The 20,802-nt window shown below is 41.8% G+C and overlaps 1 protein-coding gene across 1 annotated transcript in view; it reads left to right on the forward strand.

Moving 5' to 3' along the window:
* Window positions 1-2,557: 2,557 nt before the first annotated feature.
* Morc1 (MORC family CW-type zinc finger 1) overlaps window positions 2,558-20,802 on the forward strand; it is a 146,369-nt gene continuing 128,124 nt past the window's right edge. Inside the window, exons 1-8 of the mRNA XM_090330932.1 lie at window positions 2,558-2,584; window positions 3,601-3,744; window positions 4,688-4,818; window positions 8,484-8,537; window positions 11,878-11,912; window positions 16,121-16,189; window positions 19,464-19,554; window positions 20,164-20,272. Of these exons, the coding sequence (XP_090187058.1) occupies window positions 2,558-2,584; window positions 3,601-3,744; window positions 4,688-4,818; window positions 8,484-8,537; window positions 11,878-11,912; window positions 16,121-16,189; window positions 19,464-19,554; window positions 20,164-20,272 (660 nt within the window). The remainder of the gene's footprint in view (window positions 2,585-3,600; window positions 3,745-4,687; window positions 4,819-8,483; window positions 8,538-11,877; window positions 11,913-16,120; window positions 16,190-19,463; window positions 19,555-20,163; window positions 20,273-20,802) is intronic.

Here is a 20,802-nt window from a genome sequence, read left to right on the forward strand (position 1 = left end):
GCTGACTTTCCCCTCCCTTTCAGCACTCGAGTATATTTACTATGAAGTAATTAAAAAAAAAAATGAAGCCGGATGCAGTGGCTCATGCCTGTAATCCTAGCTACTCAGGAGGCTGAGATCTGAGGGTTGCCATTCAAAGCCAGCCTGGGAAGCTGAAGTCTGTGAGACTCTTATCTCCAATTGAAAAATTGGAAGTGGCACTGTGGCTCAAGGGGTAGGGTGGTAGCCTTGAGCTGAAGAGCCTAGGGACATCGCATAGGCCCAGAGTTCAAGCCCCATGACTGACCCCCCCCCCCAAAAAAAAAAGAATATGGGGCCAGAAGTTTGGTCTAGAGGCAGAGTGCTTATCTAACATTCATGAAGGCCCGGGTTTGATTCCTTGGTATCACATACATAGAAAAATCCAGAAGTGGTCCTGTGGCTCAAGTGGTAGAGCTCTAGCCTTGAGAAAGCCCAAGACCAATACTCAGACCCTGAGTTCAAGCCCTGGAGGGAAAAAACAAATCTGGGAGCAGAGCTGAAGAAAACAAGGGGCCTCAAATGTATACATTGAAAAGGAGGAAGCTGGACCTTCATGATGGGAGGGTGGCTGAGACGAGCTCATTTGGGAAGGGGCCTGGTCATTGCCAAGCCTCTAATTTAGTATAATCTGGTGATCCTCTTCTAGGCTTGACATCCAGGCTAATCAGTATTGTCTAAGGGGCTGGCACTCCTTACTACTGTAGTAAGGCACTCGTCAAATTATTAGAATCTGTGGTAATCACATCCTCTCCTCTGGTAGAAATTAGATATTACTGCCATTTCTAATTACAGGCAAGTGGCTCCACTAACCTCCTCAAAGCAAATGGTTTTGAGGTAACAGCTGGAAATTGGGGTTGTAAAATAAATCCAGAAGAGGCTTGTCAAACTTTTCTTGTTCATAAAATGAAAATAAAACATCGTATTTATGAAGTTCTGTGGAAGGAAAAACTGGAAAGATAGCTTAAGCTGCGTAGTAAAGAGAGCTTTGCTATAAAAGCACAGCCACATCAGCTACTGAGAGAACAAAAATGTAATCAGGAAAATAACTTGAATTGTTTATGCTTGCTTCCAGTCTTCAGATTAGAGCATCATGTTCCTTTTGGTGGCCATTCAAATTCTTTTTTCCTCTCCTGACTCCTATAAACGTAGTAGCTGATAAATCCCTCTCTTCTGAAGTTGAGATGATTCTAAATTTAACTTCATTTTCCCTTTTCTGAGAGCATCATTGCCTATATAATGCCTGGAAAACTCAAATAAATCTAGTGCAAGCTGTCTGTTGAATATGAATGTTTCTTTCTGGTTTTAGCATGCACAATTTTTTTCTAAGTATTGAACCATCCTAGTATCTAAGTCAAATAGTAATAGGCCAGAATTTGCCTTTTTTTTTTTTTGGTTGGTCATGGGATTTGAACCCAGGGCCTGGGTGGAGTCCTTGAGCTCTTTCTCATGGTATGCGTGTGTGTATGTGTGAATGTGTGTGTGTGTGAACAGCTGTCCTCAGGAAGGAGCAAGACTCCACCTTATAGCTAAGTCCACACTACACCACATCCTAATTGTTTCACTTTGTTCCTCCACATGAAGAAGTAAAAGCCTGGCGTGGTGGCTCACACCTGTAATCCTAGCTACTCAGGAGGCTGAGTTTTGAGGATGCAGGTTTAAAGCTGGCCCGGGCACTAAAAAGTCCATGAGACTCCAATTTCCAATTAACCACTAGACAACTTAGAAGTGGTGCTGTGGCTCAAGGGTAGCTGAAGAGCTCAGGGACAGCATCCAGGCCCAGAGTTCAAGTCCCAGACCTACAAAAAAAAAAAAAAAGATGCAATAGTGCTAGGATACTGGAGAGTGAGGCAAATTGCCCAGAGAAAAACTACCTATGCATCTAGAAGCCACACATTACTGTATATCCACTGACATTTTCCTGACAGATCAGAATGCTTTCTCCCCCCACCTTTTCCTCCCTCTCCCTCCCCCTCCCCTTCTACCCCACCCCTTCTTCTCCTCTTCCCTTCTGTGTGTGTGTATGTACATATATATGTGTGTGTGTGTGTGTGCCAGAAGCCATTTCTGATCCAGTTCCAATCCCACATTTTCCAGCTATAAAGTGACCCAAAGGGTCAGGGAGAGAAACATGAGTGGGACAGTTACTGAAACCTCCATTGCTCAACAAGAACCTAGATCACAGGAGCTCCTCTCAAGCTGGGGGACCCCAGGAAGGTTGAGGACAGTAGCAGGTTGAGCTTCTTGCTGCGGCCGCCAGGGGGCGTGGGCGAGGGCGTGGGCGTGGCAGGGCGAGGGCGTGGGCGTGGCGGGGCGAGGGCGTGGGCGTGGCGAGAGTGTGGGCGTGGCCAGGGCGTGGGCGGGGACGAGGGCGAAGGCACACATGTGCTCGCTCCCTCTGGGACTCAGCAGGTCACATTTGAGGACATGGTGAAGTATGCTGCGCTTCGCCGGGCCCAGCTGCATCTGGATTTCATCCACGCCAACTCGTGAGTGTCCAGGATGGCCTGGGGGGAGGGGGGCAGAGTACCATCCCTCCATGGAGGGCCACAGTTACACATGGCAGGTAAGGAGCACGTTTCTTTTAGGACAGTGTCACCCTTTCCCTGGCACCCTCCCTGGTTTTCCCTCCCCGTCCCCTCCCCCCACGCAGGTTGAATTGTTCATTTCCCACACAGTGTCTAGTGAGTACCAGTGTGTACCTGTGTGATTCAAACAACGAAAGTGATGAGAGTTATTGTTGGGGTCGGCCTGAAGCCTCTCTGCGCCCTTGGTGAGAAGGCCTCACCCTATTCCCATGTATCAGAGCCATTTAATTGGTAACCTATGCCTAATTTTTGTGATTCTGCCAAATTTAAAAGATTGGACCTGGGGGCCAGGAGTTTGGCCTAGTGGTAGAGTGCTAGCACACACATAGACCAGGGTTTAATTCCTTGATAAAGCATACATTAAAAAGAAAGGCTCGGGGCCGGGAGTTTGGCCTAGTGGTAGAGTGCTTGCCTAGCATGCATGAAGACCTGGGTTCGATTCCTCAGTACCACATACATAGAAAAAAAGCCAGAAGTGGTGCTGAGGCTCAAGTGGTAGAGCTCTAGCCTTGAGAAAGTCCAAGGACAGTGCTCAGGCCGTGAGCTCAAGCCCAGGACTGGCAAAAAAAAAAAAAAAAGAAAGGCTCAAGTGGTAGAGCTCTAGCCTTGAGAAAGCCCAAGGACAGTGCTCAGGCCCTGAGTTTAACACCCCTAGACTGGCCAAAAAAAGAAAGAAAGAAAAAAAAATTGGCCTTGTGTTCTCAGGCCATCATTTGCATTCCTGGATTTTAGCCTCTGTGTGTTTGTGAGGCTTTGGAAACATACCACATTTCTGAGGAGAGGCATCTCCTTTTGGTTGTTAGAGGCACTTTTCTTCTCCAGGCTCAGATGACTTTCAGAACTTCTTGCTAGGTGCTGTCCCAAACAGTAGTCCCACCTTAGGCATGAGAGATTCTGCACAGGATCCCAGGGGGGCTGAAGTGGAGGACTGACTATCTCTGGGCACCTGTACCTTGTCCTGTACACATATGTGTCTGATACAACTTCCTTCAAGCGTTCAGCACTGGAAGCGATGACAGTCATCACAGAGCGTAGCACTCAGGGCAACCAGGGTTTCATTGTCCTATTTGGAAAAGCACATAGTGTTTCTTTCTGGCAGTTGCCACTTGGCATCTTTAAGACCCAAGATCGACTTGGGGTAACTAAGACCTCAGAAAGGGGAACAGTGGGGGAGGGAGGCCGCTGTGTCTGGAGGGCACATGACATTTGTCATTTGATAAAGTCATGTCTCTGTCATTTGTCAGTGAGTGTGCTGGTTTATAATTGATTTTTGGGAGGAGGAGGTGCTGGTTCTGGAGCTTGAACTCAGGGCCTATGTGCTTTTCCTGAGACACTTGAGCCACATGTGGCTCTGCTTCCAGCCTTTTTTTTTCTTTTTCTTTTTTGAACTTTAGGGAAGATACGAATCTCAAAATTTCCTCCCTAGACTGGCTTGAAATTTTGACCCTCAGATTTCCGTTCTTGAGATAGTTTAGGATTACAGATGTGAGCTACCCACTCCTGGTTTGTGTGGTAATTTGCAATTGCAAGAAATACCAAATTTTGCACTTTTTTTTTGTCGTGGGGCTTGGACTTTGGGCCTGGGCACTGTCCCTGACTCTTCAGCTCATGGCTACCACCCTACCCCCTGAGCCACAGCCCCACTTCCCATTATCTAATGGTTAATTGGAGAAAAGAGTTTCTCATTCTTTAGTGCCGGGCTGGGTTTGAACAGGGATACTCAGATCTCAGCCTCTTGAGTAGCTAGGATGAGCCATCTTGCCTGCCTAGAAATACCAAATTTGAAATGAAGGTGTAAAAAAAAAAAGCCACCTTGTTTCATAGGACAGGCTTGCAATCTTAAAATAGCAGAAATACAACAGTTTATTTTTAATCTTTCTATAGAGAATCATTTCAAGCTGAAAAAGATAGGGAAAAATAGTTCAAAGGTAACTTAAGGTAGGATAGAAGATAAATGACACCACAGCAGTTTTGAATGAGTCTAGGGAAAATTATATATCCAGGGGTGAGGTCGTGCTTTTTATGCTGGAAAAGCTCGTCAGACTCAGTGTTGCATAGTTTCTGTTGCTGTTACTTCACAGTTTCCCTCTCTGACAGCCTCCTCTGTGGTCCCTCTGCAGTTGGCAAGTGATAATAAGAAAACTGACAGCAGCATGAAGAGGAGCAACAAAATCAGATGCGAACTAACATCTCCTCAGTTCCCCTGGGTGATGTTTGTTTAAGACTTTAATCCATAAAAATAGGGGTTGATACTGGCCTCACTTCACCCTTTTAGTCACTACCACTGAAAGTTTTACTGAAGACCTGCCTTGTGCAAGCATTAAGAGTATTACCATAACCATTCCAGATCCACCAGGAAGGTGGATGGGCGGTGAAGGAAAGAGAAAGTAGAGAAAACAAACAAACAAACAAAAAACAAAACAGAGGGAGCTGTCACCCAACATCAGGAAAACAGATGCATTTAGTCTAATGCATTTCAGCTAGATATAGTAAAACAAAAGTGGGGGTGGGGGAGGAGGGGCTGAGTTTTTGGTTTATTTTCTGGTGTATGAGACAGTCTTGTTATGTAAGCCCAGGCTGGCCTTGAACTTGTTATCCTCATGACTGCTGATTTGTTTTTTTTAAATTTCTTTTTGTGTTGATTGGGATGGAACCCAGGGCCTTGTCCATTTTGGTCAAATCCTCTGTCACTGAGCTACATCCCCTATGAGTGATTTTTTTTTTTTTTTGCCAGTCCTGAGCTTCGGCTCAGGGCCTGAGCACTGTCCTTGGACTTTCTCAAGGCTAGAGCTCTACCACTTGAGCCTCAGCACCACTTCCTGCTTTTTTCTATGTATGTGGTACCGTGGAATCGAACCCGGGTCTTCATGCATGCTAGGCAAGCACTTTAACCACTAGGCCAAACTCCCGGCCCCGTGATTTTTTTTTTTTAACGAATTTTTCCTTTGCAACATCCTACATGTAGTCCACCACTCCCATGTTCTTTTAATTTGTCGCCCGCTCATTCATTTCTTCCCTCTCTTTGCGGTTAGCCATCATCATCTCAATACTGAAACATCCTTTGTCAAACCTCTTTTAACTGAATTGCCTCCCACTCCAGCTCTTCCTGGGTCCAGAATCCTGAACAATGAGTGAAGGACATTTTAGTAGGTAAAAAAGATAAAATCAGAACCTGGGTATGGTGTACACATCTTATTCTGAGCACTCCAGAGACCAACAGGAAAATTGTGAGTCTGAGGCCAGCCTGAGCTACTTATGAGATGTTGTCTCAATAAAACCAAAAATTACAAAGTTTGAATCTGACCTGACTTAAAAAGGCTTTTCATTAATAACTATTTGTGTTTGAAGTTTAAGATTTCAAAAACTGAGATATGTGTGTTTGTGTGTGTGAATAAAATTCAAGATTAATTGGTAATTGGCCTGAGTTGCTGCTTGCAGACTTTTGTAGATGATGCATTCTCTGGTACACATAGGATTTTTTTTTTTTTTTTTTTTTTAGAAAATATCTTGATCTGGTAAATGCCAAGTAGTGGAATTGTTGGGTCATAGGGGAGCTCTATGTTTGGTCTTTTGAGGAACTGCCATACTGCTTTCCATAGTGGTTGAATGAGTTTGCACTCCCACCAACAGTGTAGTAGTGATCCCTCCTGGCCACATCCCCTCCAGCATCTGTTGTTATTAGATTTCTTGATCATGGCCATTCTTACTGGACTGAGGTGGAACCTTAAGAGTTGTTTTGATTTGCATTTCTTTTATGACCAGAGATGTTGAGCATTTCTTCATGTGTCTAAAGGCCATTTTTGTTTCTTCTTCAGAGAAGATTCTCTTTAAGTCTTTGGCCCATCTTTTAATGGGATGGTTGTTACTATGAAGATTAGTTTTGGATTGATTCAATTTTTTGAGCTGTTGATATATTTAGATATGAGGCCTTTGTCTGTTGTATGGTTGGTGAAGATCTTCTCCCACTCTGTAGGCTTCCTAGTTAGTTTACTAGCTATGTCCTTTGCCATACAAAAACTCTGCAGTTTAATGCAGTCCCACTTATCCAGCCTTTCTCTGATTTGTCGTGATTCTTGGTCCTTATTAAGAAAGTTTCGACCTGGGCCAAGGAGGTCTAGTGTAGCTCTTATTCCTTCTTGTAAAGTTTTCAGAGTATCGGCTTTTACCTCCAGATCTTTGATCCATTTGGAGTTAATTCTAGTACAGGGTGACAAAGAAAGATCCAACTTTATTTTTCTGCATGTGCTTAACCAGTTCTGCCACACCACTTGTTGAAGAGGCTATCTTTCTTCCATTCTATTTTTTTGGCTCCCTTGTCAAAGATTAGGTGGCCATAGGTCTGTGGTTTAATATCTGGGTCTTCAGTTCTATTCCATTGGTCTTCAGGCCTGTTCTTGTGCCAGTATCAAGATGTTTTGATAATTATAGCTCTGTAATAGAGTCTAAAGTTTGATATCAAGGACATACTAAATTCACCAGCACAACAATGTTCATTGCAGCACTATTTACCATAGCAAAGATATGGAACCTACCTAGATGTCCCTCAGTTGATGAGTGGATCAACAAGATGTGGTATTTGTACACAATGGAATTCTATGCTGCTGTCAGAAAGAATGACATCGACCCATTTGTTAGGAAATGGAAAGACTTAGAAAAAATCATAATAAGTGAAGCAAGCCAGACTCAAAGGAACTTAGGCTCAATGGTTTCCCTCATTTGTCATAATCAGTAGAAACCCTGGGCTCTCCTAGCAGAGATTTGCAATAGAGCAAAACCTTGATACAAAAGGCCATATAGTAGGAGGCTAAATGAAAGGATCTCTAGGATATAGAAACATAAGCCATATAATGAATGATTATTGTTCTTAAGGTACTGTGTCATCTCTCATCTCTTTTGCTGTCCCTTGGTTATCTCATATTGTTACAGTATCTCACTTTGTTACCTGATATATTGGATAAATGCATATTTGGTTATTTGAAATTGGATAGGGAAGGGGAGAAAATAAAATGAGGGGTGGGGGTTGGGGGGAGGGAAATGGGGACCAAGACATGTGAAAGGGTATCAATGTATGGGAATTAATGCACCATCTGTCTGGCAAATATTATGTAACCCTTCTATTAATTACAATAAAAATATATATAAAAAGAAAATATCTTGATCTGTCATCTGTTGACTAAATAAAAAGAGAAAACTGGATACAAAAATTTCCTTTAATGTTGTGGTAAGGGTTCTGATTGAAATACCCACTTCAGCGAATGGAAAGCAAGCCTGTGGCTCTAAAGGCCCACAAATAAACCCAAGTGTTTTGTGTTGTGAGGGCATCTGATTCCAAAGACTCAGCGTTGTAGGCACAGGAGAGCACAATTAAGAGTAATCTAGTAGGTTCTCTAACTTTTCAGAGATGGAAATTTTTCACAGAAATAAATCTGGATTGGCATCCTCACATCTCCCCGGTTCCTTCATCCCCAATTCCAGTATCTACAAATGCAACCCCAGGGCCTTTGGGTGGAGAAGGGTTTTCTTCTGTAGTTCCCAATTAGAATTAGATCTTATATCGTGTATTTTAAATGAAAAGTTATCTGGGAAAAATACTTGAATACATTCTTAAAAAGTGAATTGGAAAGGTTGACATTTTCTTTCACTTCCTGAACTTGATGTTTTATCAGGAATTGACAGGATACTCTGGCAAAACGTGTTCTTAACCCAGGCTTTGTAAATGCAGAGTGTCTACTTCAGAATCTTGATCGTGCTGGGCAAGTTGTTTCTAGAATATCTTCCTAATTGATTATCTGACCAGGATGGAGGAACATTTGTTGACAAGTTTCTGGAACCTTTTATACACCTGTGTTAACTTTGTGCTTGCTCCTTCCTCATCAGCACAACCCACAGTTTCCTTTTTGGAGCTCTTGCTGAACTGCTGGACAATGCAAGGTGGGTTTCTCTGAGCACTATAATGCTGTTGATGGAATTTCACAAAATGAACCTAGTCTGGTTGCATTTGAAGATTACATGATAATGATTTCTTCAGCCTCCCCTTCCCCAATTTGGAATGTTCTATGACTTGTCTTCCTATGAAATCAGTGTTCTCTGGGAACAGAATAGAGGAGAGAAGGAACTGCTGACCTTTGTTTAATTTTAATTTGTTATCAAAATTAAGTGCAGGAGGGCCAGGAGTTTGGCCTAGTGGTTAAAGTGCTTGCCTAGCATGCATGAAGACCGGGTTCAATTCCTCGGTACCACATACATAGAAAAAAGCTGGAAGTGGTGCTGAAGCTCAAGTGGTAGAGCTCTAGCCTTGAGAAAATCCAAGGACAGTGCTCAGGCCCTGAGCTCAAGCCCAGGACTGGCAAAAAAAAAAAAAATTAAGTGCAGGACGATTGGATCTCTACTGGTGTTAATAACCTTATCAAGTGGATGCTCATTTGAATGTTTAGTAGTTGTATATCAGTGTTCTGATCTGGAGAAATTAAGTTTGGGTTAAAGCATGTATTGACATCTATATTGAAGCAAAATCTATAGGTAGGACAATGGCCAAAGATTGCTCACCTCTTACGATGTGTCAGGTAAGCATGAGCATTTGGCATATGGGTACAGACTACTGCATCTTCATGCGGGATTTTGGTACCCCAGGAAGTTAGATGGTCCAGTACAATTTTTTTTTTTTGCCAGTCTTGGGGCTTGAACTCAAGGCCTGAGCTCTATCCTTGGGCTTTCTCAAGGCTAGAGCTCTACCACTTGAGCCACAGCACCACTTCCAGCTCTTTCTATGTATGTGGTACTGAGGAATCAAACCTGGGTCATCATGCAAGCACTCTACCAGTAGGCCATGCTGCCGGTCCTCCAGTACAATTTTTTGCAACCGAATGAGGATGAGGTAAAGGAGGTGAATTTGTCTATAGGGCACTATGTTCATATGTGGAAATACCATAGGAGAAAAAAATCACCTCATTACTACAAAGGCATGCTAATTCAAAAATTAAGTAATTGTAAAAACGTTATGCAATTACTGTTAGGCAGAACTAAATGCTAGGACTATAAGTATGCTATTATGCTTCCCTCAGGACTCAACATTCTAGCTGGATTGAGTAAGTATTTGGGCTTGCTTTATATTTGTAATTCTCTATGGGAGAAGGTTTTCCCTCCCTTCTCTGCAGTATGCTGTCTGACCAGTTATTAGATCAGTGATCTCAGTGAGGACCTAAATTCCCTACTGCTGGTTCATAGCAATATTTCAGCTTTTTCATTTGTCCTCTGGTGTTTGACCCTAGAAGGGAGGAGGCTCTTCTGAGAGTGTGACCACCGAGTGCAGTCAGACAGGCTGCCTTCCATGACTTCCCCAGAGCATATCATGTACCTGTGCATCTGTGAGAGCATCGCCATCATGTAACTCCTGCATACTGTTCACCATTTTAAATAACTAGAAATAAACTGAAACTGTGAAAAAAATATAAATGGTCACTATAGGGCTCCCTCCTTTGAGAGATTCTCTCCTTGTGGAAATAGTGAAGTCATTAAAAGGGATGGACAAGGACAGAGACTAAAGTTGATTGGTCAAGAGAGGCATGGAAAGCCAGACACTGGTGGCTCACACCTGTAATCTTAGTTACTCAGGAGGCTGAAATCTGAGGATTGTATTTCAAAGCCAGCCCAGGCACTAAAGTGTGTGAGACTCTTATCACCAACTAACCACCAGAAAACCAGAAGTGGTGCTGTGGTTCAAGTGGTAGAGTACTAGCTTTGAGCTGAGGAACTCAGGGATAGTGCCCAGGGCCAGAGTTTAAGCCCCATGACTGACCTAAAAGAGAGGGCCGGGTGCTCATGGACTCAGGTCATCGGGGTAGACAGGGCAGATGAACACCTGTGGTTAGCTTCTTACCGGAGCTTAAGGTGGTACTGTAGCAAAGTGGTACTGCTCATGGCCCTGAAGCAAGAACCCACAGTCCTACCTGCTTCCGAATAGTCCTTTTTCCAGAGCTTGATATGTCTAAGCACTCTGGAAGAACACATATTTGTCAGTCTTGCAAACTATGTTCTCTCCTTCCCAATACGGACCAATTTAGGATTGGAGGAAAGGATAGAAATGTAAGTCATGAAACAGTTAAACAGTTCTCAGAGTAATGTTCGTAAACTGGCAGCTTCTTTTTACTTTAATATATATATATATACATATATATGTATTTAAATAAGAAAAGAATATTTGAGAATTAAAAAAACTGAAAGAAAAAACAGTAGCAAAAGTATCACAGCTAATCTTATCAGGTAGAGAAGGCATCTACATATTTTTCTGTAAGAGAACAGACAGTAAATCTCTTTACCTCTGGACGCTGTGCCTCTGTTGAACAAATTCAACTCTGCCATGTAGTGCTAATTCAACTGTAGCCATGATTTAAATGAACAGACTTAACTAGGTTCTAATAAAACTTTATTTACAACACAGTTGGTAAGCCAGTTTAGACAGTAAGTCATCATTTGCCCAACTCTGACCTAGAGTAAACTTAGCATTTTGATTTCTTTGCTTTCATATGTGTGAATATATATTGTATATGTTCATTAAAATGTGATCATATACCTGACTTATGAAAGAGAAACCCTCCATACTTCATCTGTATAATAACAAAAATTTTAATTAAAAATGTGATCATGTAGTATATATATACTATATAGTAATATATGTATTATATAGTAATTTGCTGTTTCTCTTCATTATTCTGAATGAAAATACTTCACAAAAAATTATTCTATGGGGCTGGGAGTTTGGCCTAGTGATAGAGTGCTTGCCTAGCATGCACGAAGACCCAGGTTCAATTCCTTGGTACCACATACATAGAAAAAAAAAAAAGCTGGAAATGGTGCTGAAGCTCAAGTGGTAGAGCTCTAGCCTTGAGAAAGTCCAAGGACAGGGCTCAGGTCCTGAGCTCAAGCCCAGGACTGGCAAAAAAAAAAAAATTATTCTATGACTCTGGATTATTCTCCAGTCAGTTTTGAAAAGAAAATATCATGCTCATATGAATTTTGTTGAGTTTCTTTAGTGTGTAACTGCCACTAAGTTCCATTTCTTCTTTCACATTTCTTTGTAATATTCTCAAATTCAGATAATAATAGTATAGAAATGTACAGTGAGACATTTTGGTAATTGATTTTGGAGCAATTTAAGTCGATTTTTATATTGTTTGACACCTGACAGATTTTCCTGCATACAAGCAATTCAGATTAATATAAGTTTAAACGTACTCTCATAATGCAGCAGTGATATTTTCATGTTTTTTTCTAGAGATGCGGGGGCTACAAGACTTGATGTGTTTTCAGGTAAGCCCAGATTTATTACATTCTTCGTCTTCTAATGGAAGAGCTTGTTGCTCTTTTGCTTTTATTACTCATGATATCAATCCTCATTTTACAGACTTTAACCTAAGTGCTTTGTGAGTACAGTAACCTTATGGGTTGAGAAAAGTATACTCACAGAGTCAAATGGTTCACTTATTCAGGGACTCACTTGCTAAGTTCAGTTCACAGAGTTTTGTAAAGCATTGGAGGGATTTGGAACAGTTATGAGAAGCTGTTTTATTTAAAAATATTAATTTAATGGTCATTCATTATTTCCAATTTATTACAATTTTAAAAGTGCATGAATGAATGTGTAATATGAATATTTGAAGGCTTCAAAGATCAAAACAACCCTCATGTTTTTTTTGTTTGTTTATTTTTGTTTTAGTTGTTGTTGTGGTTGTTGTGGGCTTGAACTCTGGAGCTGAGCTCTTCAGCTCAAGGCTAGTGCTCTACCCCTTGAGCCACAGCACACTTCCAGTTTTCTGGTGGTTAATTGGAGATAAGACTCTCACAGACTTTTGTGCGCAGGCTGGCTTTGAACCACAATCCTCAGATCTCAGCCTCCAGAGTATCTAGGATTACAGGCATGAGCCACCAGACGCCCAGTTCTCCACGTTTATTTTGTTGTTGACTTCATTCAGAGTTTCACAGTGTGTGTGGTATTTACTAGTAAATCTCCTCAGGGTGTGATGGGATGTGGTGGCTTTAGGTTTTGTGATGTAAATCTGTAGTGAACACCTCAGCTACACTGTGGCTAATGTTCCTTCATAGCGCAGTTCTGTCAGCTGCTCTGTGGGATCAGTTACCACTCACAGGGGAAAAGACATTGTCCTTGATGTGAATGTACACCTGGGCTAGAAGACAGCTCAGTTCCGTCCACACCTCTGAGCCTTTATGATGCCAAGCCTGTGGAGTGCTTATGGTTCCCAAGAGAGATAGACATGATCATCCTGAACTATCTGAACAACAAACAAAAAAACCCAAAGCTGAAGCACTGAAGAACTCAAGAGCGCCCAGGCCCAGAGTTCAAGCCCCACCATCACCACCACCACCACCAAAATAATAACAACGACAAAAAACATATCTGATCCTCTTTTTCATCCAATTCTGAAAAGTTTGAGAAACTGGGAAGTATTAGGTTGGAACGGGCAGCTTTTGTGAGAGAGCAAAGAGCAATTCACACTGTAGAATTTGGGGGGTAATGCGAGCACTCAGTTTTGCTTGAAACTACCCTGGCAAGCAGTAACCACCCAGGGTCAATTGCTGCAAGCAGTTTACTTTCAGGAGGGAAGGAGGACATTGAAGAGAGTCTTCCTGGTATGTTCTTTCCCAAATGGCCAACAAGAATGGAAGGGGAGTAGGGGAGAAGCTCAGCTGAGCAGTGGAAAGTGAGTCAAGGGACTGAGCAGAGCTTCCTTCATGGAGGAGGCATGGCCTTGTCTTTCATATCCAATCACAGATACTACTTGGCTTCCTTGGGTTTCTATCTTGATAAAGTACTGCAGGTTGAATGGAGAGTGGGTGGAAAATGTGTTTAAACACCTCATCTGTGGGACATGGTAGCTTAGCTACACAGTACATGGTGGAATATTGGTCTTTTATCATGGTGATTGTATGGCTGACTAGCAGCTAGAGTTTTTTGCTTCTTCCTAGAGCCACAAGGCAGTATCCTGGGCATATGACCTGGGATCAATTCTTAATGATTAGACTAAAATTACAAGTATGGCTTTTGTTGTATTTGTATCTCCCTCACAATATCATAAAGCTGAAAACTCCCTATGTCAACCCATCAGACAACAGGGAGCCTCTTATATGGAGTGAAATATGCTCAGCAGGCACACAGAATTCTCCCCTAGGTGAGTGACAGCAGTGGCAGGAGATGGCAACATTCATTTCACCCCATTTTCCTGAGCTCTCAGTGTTATCATCAGCAAAATAAGATTTGGCCCATGTGAAATAAAAGTGGCACTTATTTTAGTTATAGGTATTTTCAGAAAACCTGAGCTTACCACCATTTTTAAAAATTTTGGTCAGTCATGGGGCTTCACGTCAGGGCCTGGGTTCTGTCCCTGATCTCTTTTGCTGAAGGCTAATGCTCTACCAGTTCTTTTTTGTAGGTTGTAGGGCTTTAACTCGGAGCCTGGGCCTTTTCCCTAAGCTTCTCTGTGCTCAAGGATTGTACTCTACCATTTTCTTTTCCTCCCTCCCTCTCCCTCTTTCTTTCTCTCTCTCTCTCTCTCTCTCCTTCCTTCCTTCCTTCCTTCCTTCCTTCCTTCCTTCCTTCCTTCCTTCCTTCCTTCCTTCTTTCTTTCTTTCTTTCTTTCTTTCTTTCTTTCTTTCTTTCTTTCTTTGTGTGTAGGTTGTGAGACTTGAATTTAGCTCTCTACCACTTAAACCACAGGGTCACTGCTGTTTTTGTTTTTGTTTTCCATTTGTTTGGGGGGAGGCGGGTAATGGGCTTGAACTCTGGGCCTGGACACTGTCCCTGAGCAATTCAGCTCAAGGCTACCACCCCACCCCTGGACCCCTAGGCCTTCTCTCTGAGCTTTCTAACTCAAGGCTGCCACACTACCCCTTGAACCACAGCCCCACCTCTTCTTTTCTAGTGATTAATTTGAGATAAGAGTTTCTGGGTCTTTAGTGCCAGGACTGGCTTTGAACCTGATCCTCAGATCTCAGCCTCCTGAGTAGTTAGGATTACAGGTGTGAGCCACTGTGCCCTTCCTACCATGGCCCTAGAATCTATTTTCCATTGGCATGGAAAATGTGGAGTATAGGTGAGTAGGACCTATAACCTTGTCTTATATCTGACATAACTGTATCCCCAAAATGTGTCATTGGTGTTAAAAAAATAATGAGTGGGTATTTTTTGTAGTTGTTGTTGATCATGGGACTTGAACTCTGAGCCTGGGCACTATCCCTGAGCTTTTCAACTCTAGGCTACCACCCTATCCCTTGAGTCACAGTGCCACTTCTCTTTCCCTCCCTCCTTCCCTCTCTTCCTCCCTCCCTCTCTCTCTCTTTCTTTCTCTCTCTCTCTTTTTTTTTTTTTTGCCGATCCCGGGCTTGAGCTCAGGGCATGAGCCCTATCCTTGGACTTTCTCAAGGCTAGAGCTCTACCTCTTGAGCCTCAGCACCACTTCCGGCTTTTTTCTATGTGTATGGTACCGAGGAATCGAACCCCTGTCTTTGTGCATGCTAGGCAAGCACTCTATCACTAGGCCAAACTCCCGGGCCCCATTTCTGGTTTTCTAGTGGTTAATTGAAGATAAGAATCTAATGGACTTTTGTGCCCCAGCTAGCTTTGAACTGTGATCATCAGATATCAGTCTCCCGAGTAGCTAAGATTACAGGTGTGAGCCACCATACCCAGCTTTCAATGAGTAGTTATTTTAATGCACATATTCAGAGTACATGTACTTTAAGTACAGTCAAGTACTTCGTGGTGAAGTATTATAGGTCTAGTAAGGTACATGTATGCACTCTGAAAGTAGAAAGAGGCATGTTAGAAATATATATCCAGTTGATGAATCTGTGTACTAAAAATTAGTCTCATTAATTTTAGTAATACTTTTAACATTTCTTAAATCAGAGATTATAATGTGTCATTTAATTGTATCTCTTAATCATTAAAATTGATTCCAAAGAGGTTAGCCAGTTTCAAAAATCCAATTCATCTTCAAGAGGCACATATTTTCTGCTTCAGAGAAACTCTCTCAAAAGACTTGTGTGGCAATTAGCTTCTTAGAAGGGCGCCTGGTGAATTTAATCAGGATGGCCTGGATTTGTTTAGCATTTTGGTGGAAGGGCATAAAGGTTGATCAGTTTGATAGAGGGGTCCTGGGGTCACCTCTCCATGCATGTTTTTCCATCCTTTGGGGAAAAAGTATCTGAAGTAAATGCAAGGACCCCTCCAATTCTAGAGCAGGGCCCATCCTGCTGTATACATAATTTATTAACGTGTAGGTGCTTCATGTTAATTTAAAGCCATTTGCTGCATGATTGTTTTTCCCTACAGCTTCTTAGGAGGCTATAGCCAAGACTCCATTCTGAGCTCTGTTACTGTGCCATAACTCTGTCACTCCGTGGATGCAATGGAAGAGATCGGATAATTATGTGAGCAGTAGGACTTTCTGAGGAGCAAATTAAGCCCAATATTTGTTAGTAATAACTGCGTTCTCTTACAGTGGATAATGAAGAACTGCAGGGTGGATTCATGTTGTGTTTCCTGGATGATGGATGCGGCATGAGCCCTGGTATGTTAATTTGCCCAATACCTAACTGGCTGTTAAAGGAAGCAGCCTGAAAAGCCATAAAATGAATAAAAATAAATTGAGCTATCTATTCAAAAACAGGTATGGAGCTATTAAAATAGGACACTAATGTCCAGACTGAACTTATTTTTTGAAGTTCTTGAGTTCAAATATGCTAGCTGGCAAAGTAAATTCATTATAACCACCCAAACCAAGACATGAAGTACAGGGAATAATTAGGATCAGGAAAATGAAAGACAAATGGTGTGATTGTAAGACAGGTGCACCTGGGAATGAATAGCACACTAAAAGTGTTCTTTTGGTTGCCATTACTTGCATGGAGCCCCAGGGCAGTTTTCTGTGCCTTTAGGCTATTATTAATTTCTGCATAACCTTGAGGTAGGGTTATCTCTCCTTCTGTTTAGTAGTTTATGTTGTTTTTCCTCTGTATTTTCAAAGGTTGGTTCCTCAAAGAAATGTTCTCATCATAGAAATACATCTATAATGTGCATTATCTTTGTCATTTAAGGTTAGCACAAAGTCAACACATAATAGGCACACAGTTCAAATGGTATGCAGTTGAACTGCTACGCTTTCTGATAAAGGCTTTGTTTTAGGCATCACCTTTCTTGAGTTTTAAAAAATTATTATTATTTATTTTGCCAGTCTTGGGCTTGAGCTTAGGGCCTGAACACTGTCCTTGGACTTTCTCAAGATTAGAGCTCTACCACTTGAGCCTCAGCACCATTTCCAGCTTTTTTTCTATATATGTGATACTGAGGAACTTGAGTCTTCACGCATGGTAGGCAAGCACTCTACCACTAGGCCAAACTCCCGGGCCTATTGGTGGGTCCTGGGTTGAGTTTTTAAATCACTCTAGGCACCACAAGATGTGATTCCCACAACTATGTTTAAAAATTGGTGAAGGAGGGCTGGGAGCATGGCCAAGTGATAGAGTGCTTGCCCTGAGTTCGATTCATCAGTATCATAAACACAGAAAAAGTCAGAAGAGGTGCTATGGCTCAAGTGGTAGAGTGCTGGCCTTGAGCAAAAGAAGCTCAGTGACAGTGGCCAGTACCTTAATTCAAGCTCCAGGACAGGAACAAAAAGAAAAATACTGGTGAAGGAATACGAATCATATGGAAATGCTCTGGGGTAGTTGGACATTCCAAGAAAGAATGACCATCCATGAAGACAGCAGTCGTGAATGCAAGGGGAAGCCACGGCCTATTGGCTCAGTTTGTAATAACCTGGCAAGCTTAGCTGCCAAATTGTTTTTGTTTTTATAAAAATGCTTGACTTGCTCGACCACTTGCAAGTAGTTACAATCAACTGTGTGCGGTTTCATCCTTGTGGTTATTGAGTGTGGGCATCATAAGGTGACGCCATACGGTGACTACTACGTGTGTGTGTGGTGTTTACTTTGAAAAGCTCAACCCCGCTGAAGGTCGGGGCCTGCTCTCAATCAGCCGGAGGTAGAAAGATCTGCTGCACTGCTATTTAAATTGACTCGTAGCTCCAAATGTTGGTGATTTTATTATTGGAGGAGTTTATGTCCTCCCCAAATGACTGGAATATTACAAAATTGTCAAAGTATTTATTAGCAAGATTAGAAGATGTTCAGTTATTCTACATAGCTGTTATTCTAGGGGCTAATGTTGTCATCATGGATAACACAATCACTAATTCCTTATGTTAATATAATTAACATATGTCTAATGCCTTATGAAAACATGATTGGATATCCATTAGTGTCAGAATAACAGGGTGTTGATAGTCTTTTTTGTTTGTTTGTTTTTGTTTTTTGCCAGTCCTGGGCTTGACCTCAGGGCCTGAGCACTGTCCTTGGACTTTCTCAAGGCCAGAGCTCTACCACTTGAGCCTCAGCACCACTTCGGGCTTTTTTTTCCCTCTATATGTGGGTACCAAGAAATCAAACCTGGGTCTTCATGCATGTTAGGCAAGCACTTACCACTAGGCTAAACTCCCCGGCCCTTGATAGTCTTTATATACCTCCTACTTGGTGCCACTAAACTGCAACATATCTGTACCTAGGGTCTTTGGGATAATTCTTAATTAGGCTGCAAACAAGAACATTGTTGGTTATAGAGAATAGCACATTCTGGAAACCAGAGGATTCCTTGCTAGATTTGGAATGCCCTGGAAAGTTAAGGAAAATGATTGTAAGTGTGAATTGTTTAGCTCCTCTTCCTCAAGAATATCAGAATTGAAGCCATTCTGTCCTTTTTAGTTCCATGTGGACTTGGATTCAGGACATGCCTATGAGAAAATTATTAGTGGTTACAAGTAATAATAAACATTTTTATAATCTAGTAACACTTATTAAGTGGCAAGTAATGTGCCCAAGTTCTTACATCATCTCATTTACTTTGTTTTATTTATCTTCATCAAGTGTGTATTTTTCATAGAAAAATAAATTAAAGCTGCGCACGGTGGCTCACACCTGTAATCCTAGCTACTGAGGAGGCTGAAATCTGAGCATCACAGTTCAGGCACTAAAGTCCATGAGACTCTTATCTCCAATTAATCACTAGAAAAAGTGGGGCTTTGGCTGTAGGGATAGTGTGGTAGCCTTGAGCTGAAGAGCTCAGGGACAGTGCCCAGGCCGAGTTCAAGCCCCACGACACCCCTACCCCCAAAAATGTGTGTATGAAAAAAGAGTAATAAAACCCATTAGATATATTTTAAAGGGGATGAAGGCATATGTATTGGCTCATGTCTGTAATCCCAAATATTAGGTGTATGGATAGTGGGGGTAGGCAGAGATTAGAAGGATCAAGGTTTAGGGCCAGCTCAGGTAAAACAGTAAAGGAAGTCCTACCTCCAGAATAACAGCAAAGTTGGGAATGATGGCATATACTTGTCATATTTGTTATACACAGCATAAACAGGAGAATTGCAGTTCAAGCCAATTTGGGCAAAATCAGAAGGTCTATGTCCAAATGATGCTAAGAAAAAAGGATTGGTGGGGGAAGGAATTGGGGACCAAGACATGAGAAAGGGTATCAGTGTATGTGAAGTAATGCACCTTCTATCTGGCAAATAAAATGTAACCCTTCTATTAATTACAATAAAAATATATTAAAAAGAAAAAGAAAAAAGGATTGGAGATGTTCTTCAAGTGGTAGAGTATTTCAAGCAGTAGACCCTGAGCTCAAATCAACCCCCAGAATTACCCAAAAGAAACAAAAGGAGGGGGTTTAGGGGAGGGAATGAGGATAAGAAAGACTGAAAAAGAATTCCTTGTCATTTGCAGAGGACGCTTCAGACATCATTCTCTTTGGAACCTCCAAGAAGCGATTATCCACCTTGAAATTCATTGGGCAATATGGCAATGGGCTGAAAAGGTGAGGTCTTTCCCTGCATAAGGCACATAGTGGAAACAGTATTGAAGATAATCTCACACAGAGTGATGCAAATATGTAGAGCTTTGAATAGAGAATAGACTTGGAAAAGACTTCTATCTTGTTTAGAAATGCCATATCCATAAATTGATTTGGATGTTTATATTTAAAAAAATTCTCATTATAAGATGAATTCTTGCAGTCCTTTTCAAAGTAGAACTTCTGGATGTGTACAGCTTTATTGAACTTCATTGGATCTCTGTGTTTGACTGCTCCTCGAAGCCTATTTTAGTCTGAGTGTTGTGTCTACAGTATATTTTGTTCGTGTCAATGAGAGGCAAGGACATCAGACTCATTCTTGTAGCTTCTGCCAGGGTCTGATTGTTCTGCAGAGTGCTGGATATAACTTTATTCTAGCAACAGGTTTGAAGGAGTGTGGAGCTGGTCAAATTCATTGACTACTGTGAGAAGTGAAATAAAAATGTTTTCTTGGTGATGCGTCAGCAGAAGAATTGATAGAATAGTATGTTACAGTAGGCAGAACTGTGCCTACTTGCATATTCTTATTAATACCTGATATATAAACCATTATGTTCTTCATTTTTGATATAGTGGGTCCATGAGAATTGGAAAAGACTTCATTCTTTTTACAAAGAAGGAAGAAACCATGACCTGTCTGTTTTTTTCTCAGACCTTCTGTGAAAGAGAAGGCCTTACTGAGGTAATAATTGAGGGTTTTCTTCCATTTCCATGGCAGTGGTGGTGGACTTGTCCTTTATCCCCTCAGAAAGGAAAGTGTGGTCATGACTTCCTTCTAATCACGAGTGGAAAACACAGGGATGTGTTTGAGAAATGGAGAGAAGATATCTGTACATTCTGGAGTCCTCGGAGGCCTTTTGGAGAGCATTTCATTTTCTGTAGGTTGAGATCTTCTAGGCTAAGATACAGGGAGACTTTTGGAAGCAGCTTGCAATGGCTTTGAACTGGACCTGGGTGCTGTCCCTGAGCTGTTCAGCTCAAGGTTACCACCCTGCCCCTGAAGCCACAGCACCACTTCCAGTTTTCTAGTGGTTAATTGGAGATAAGAGTCTCAGGATCTTTAGTGCCCCAGCTGGCTTTGAGCCTCGATTCTCAGATCTTAGCTTCCCGAGTAGCTAGGATTACAGGTAAAGAAAGACTTTTTCCCAATGTTTATCTTCCACTTTCTTCATAGAATCTTTTTCTACACATACACAGGTGATTTTAAGACTT

This window comes from Megascapheus bottae, chromosome 1, assembly GCF_031878675.1.
Source record: "Megascapheus bottae isolate mThoBot1 chromosome 1, mThoBot2.hap1, whole genome shotgun sequence".
NCBI lineage: Eukaryota > Metazoa > Chordata > Mammalia > Rodentia > Geomyidae > Megascapheus > Megascapheus bottae.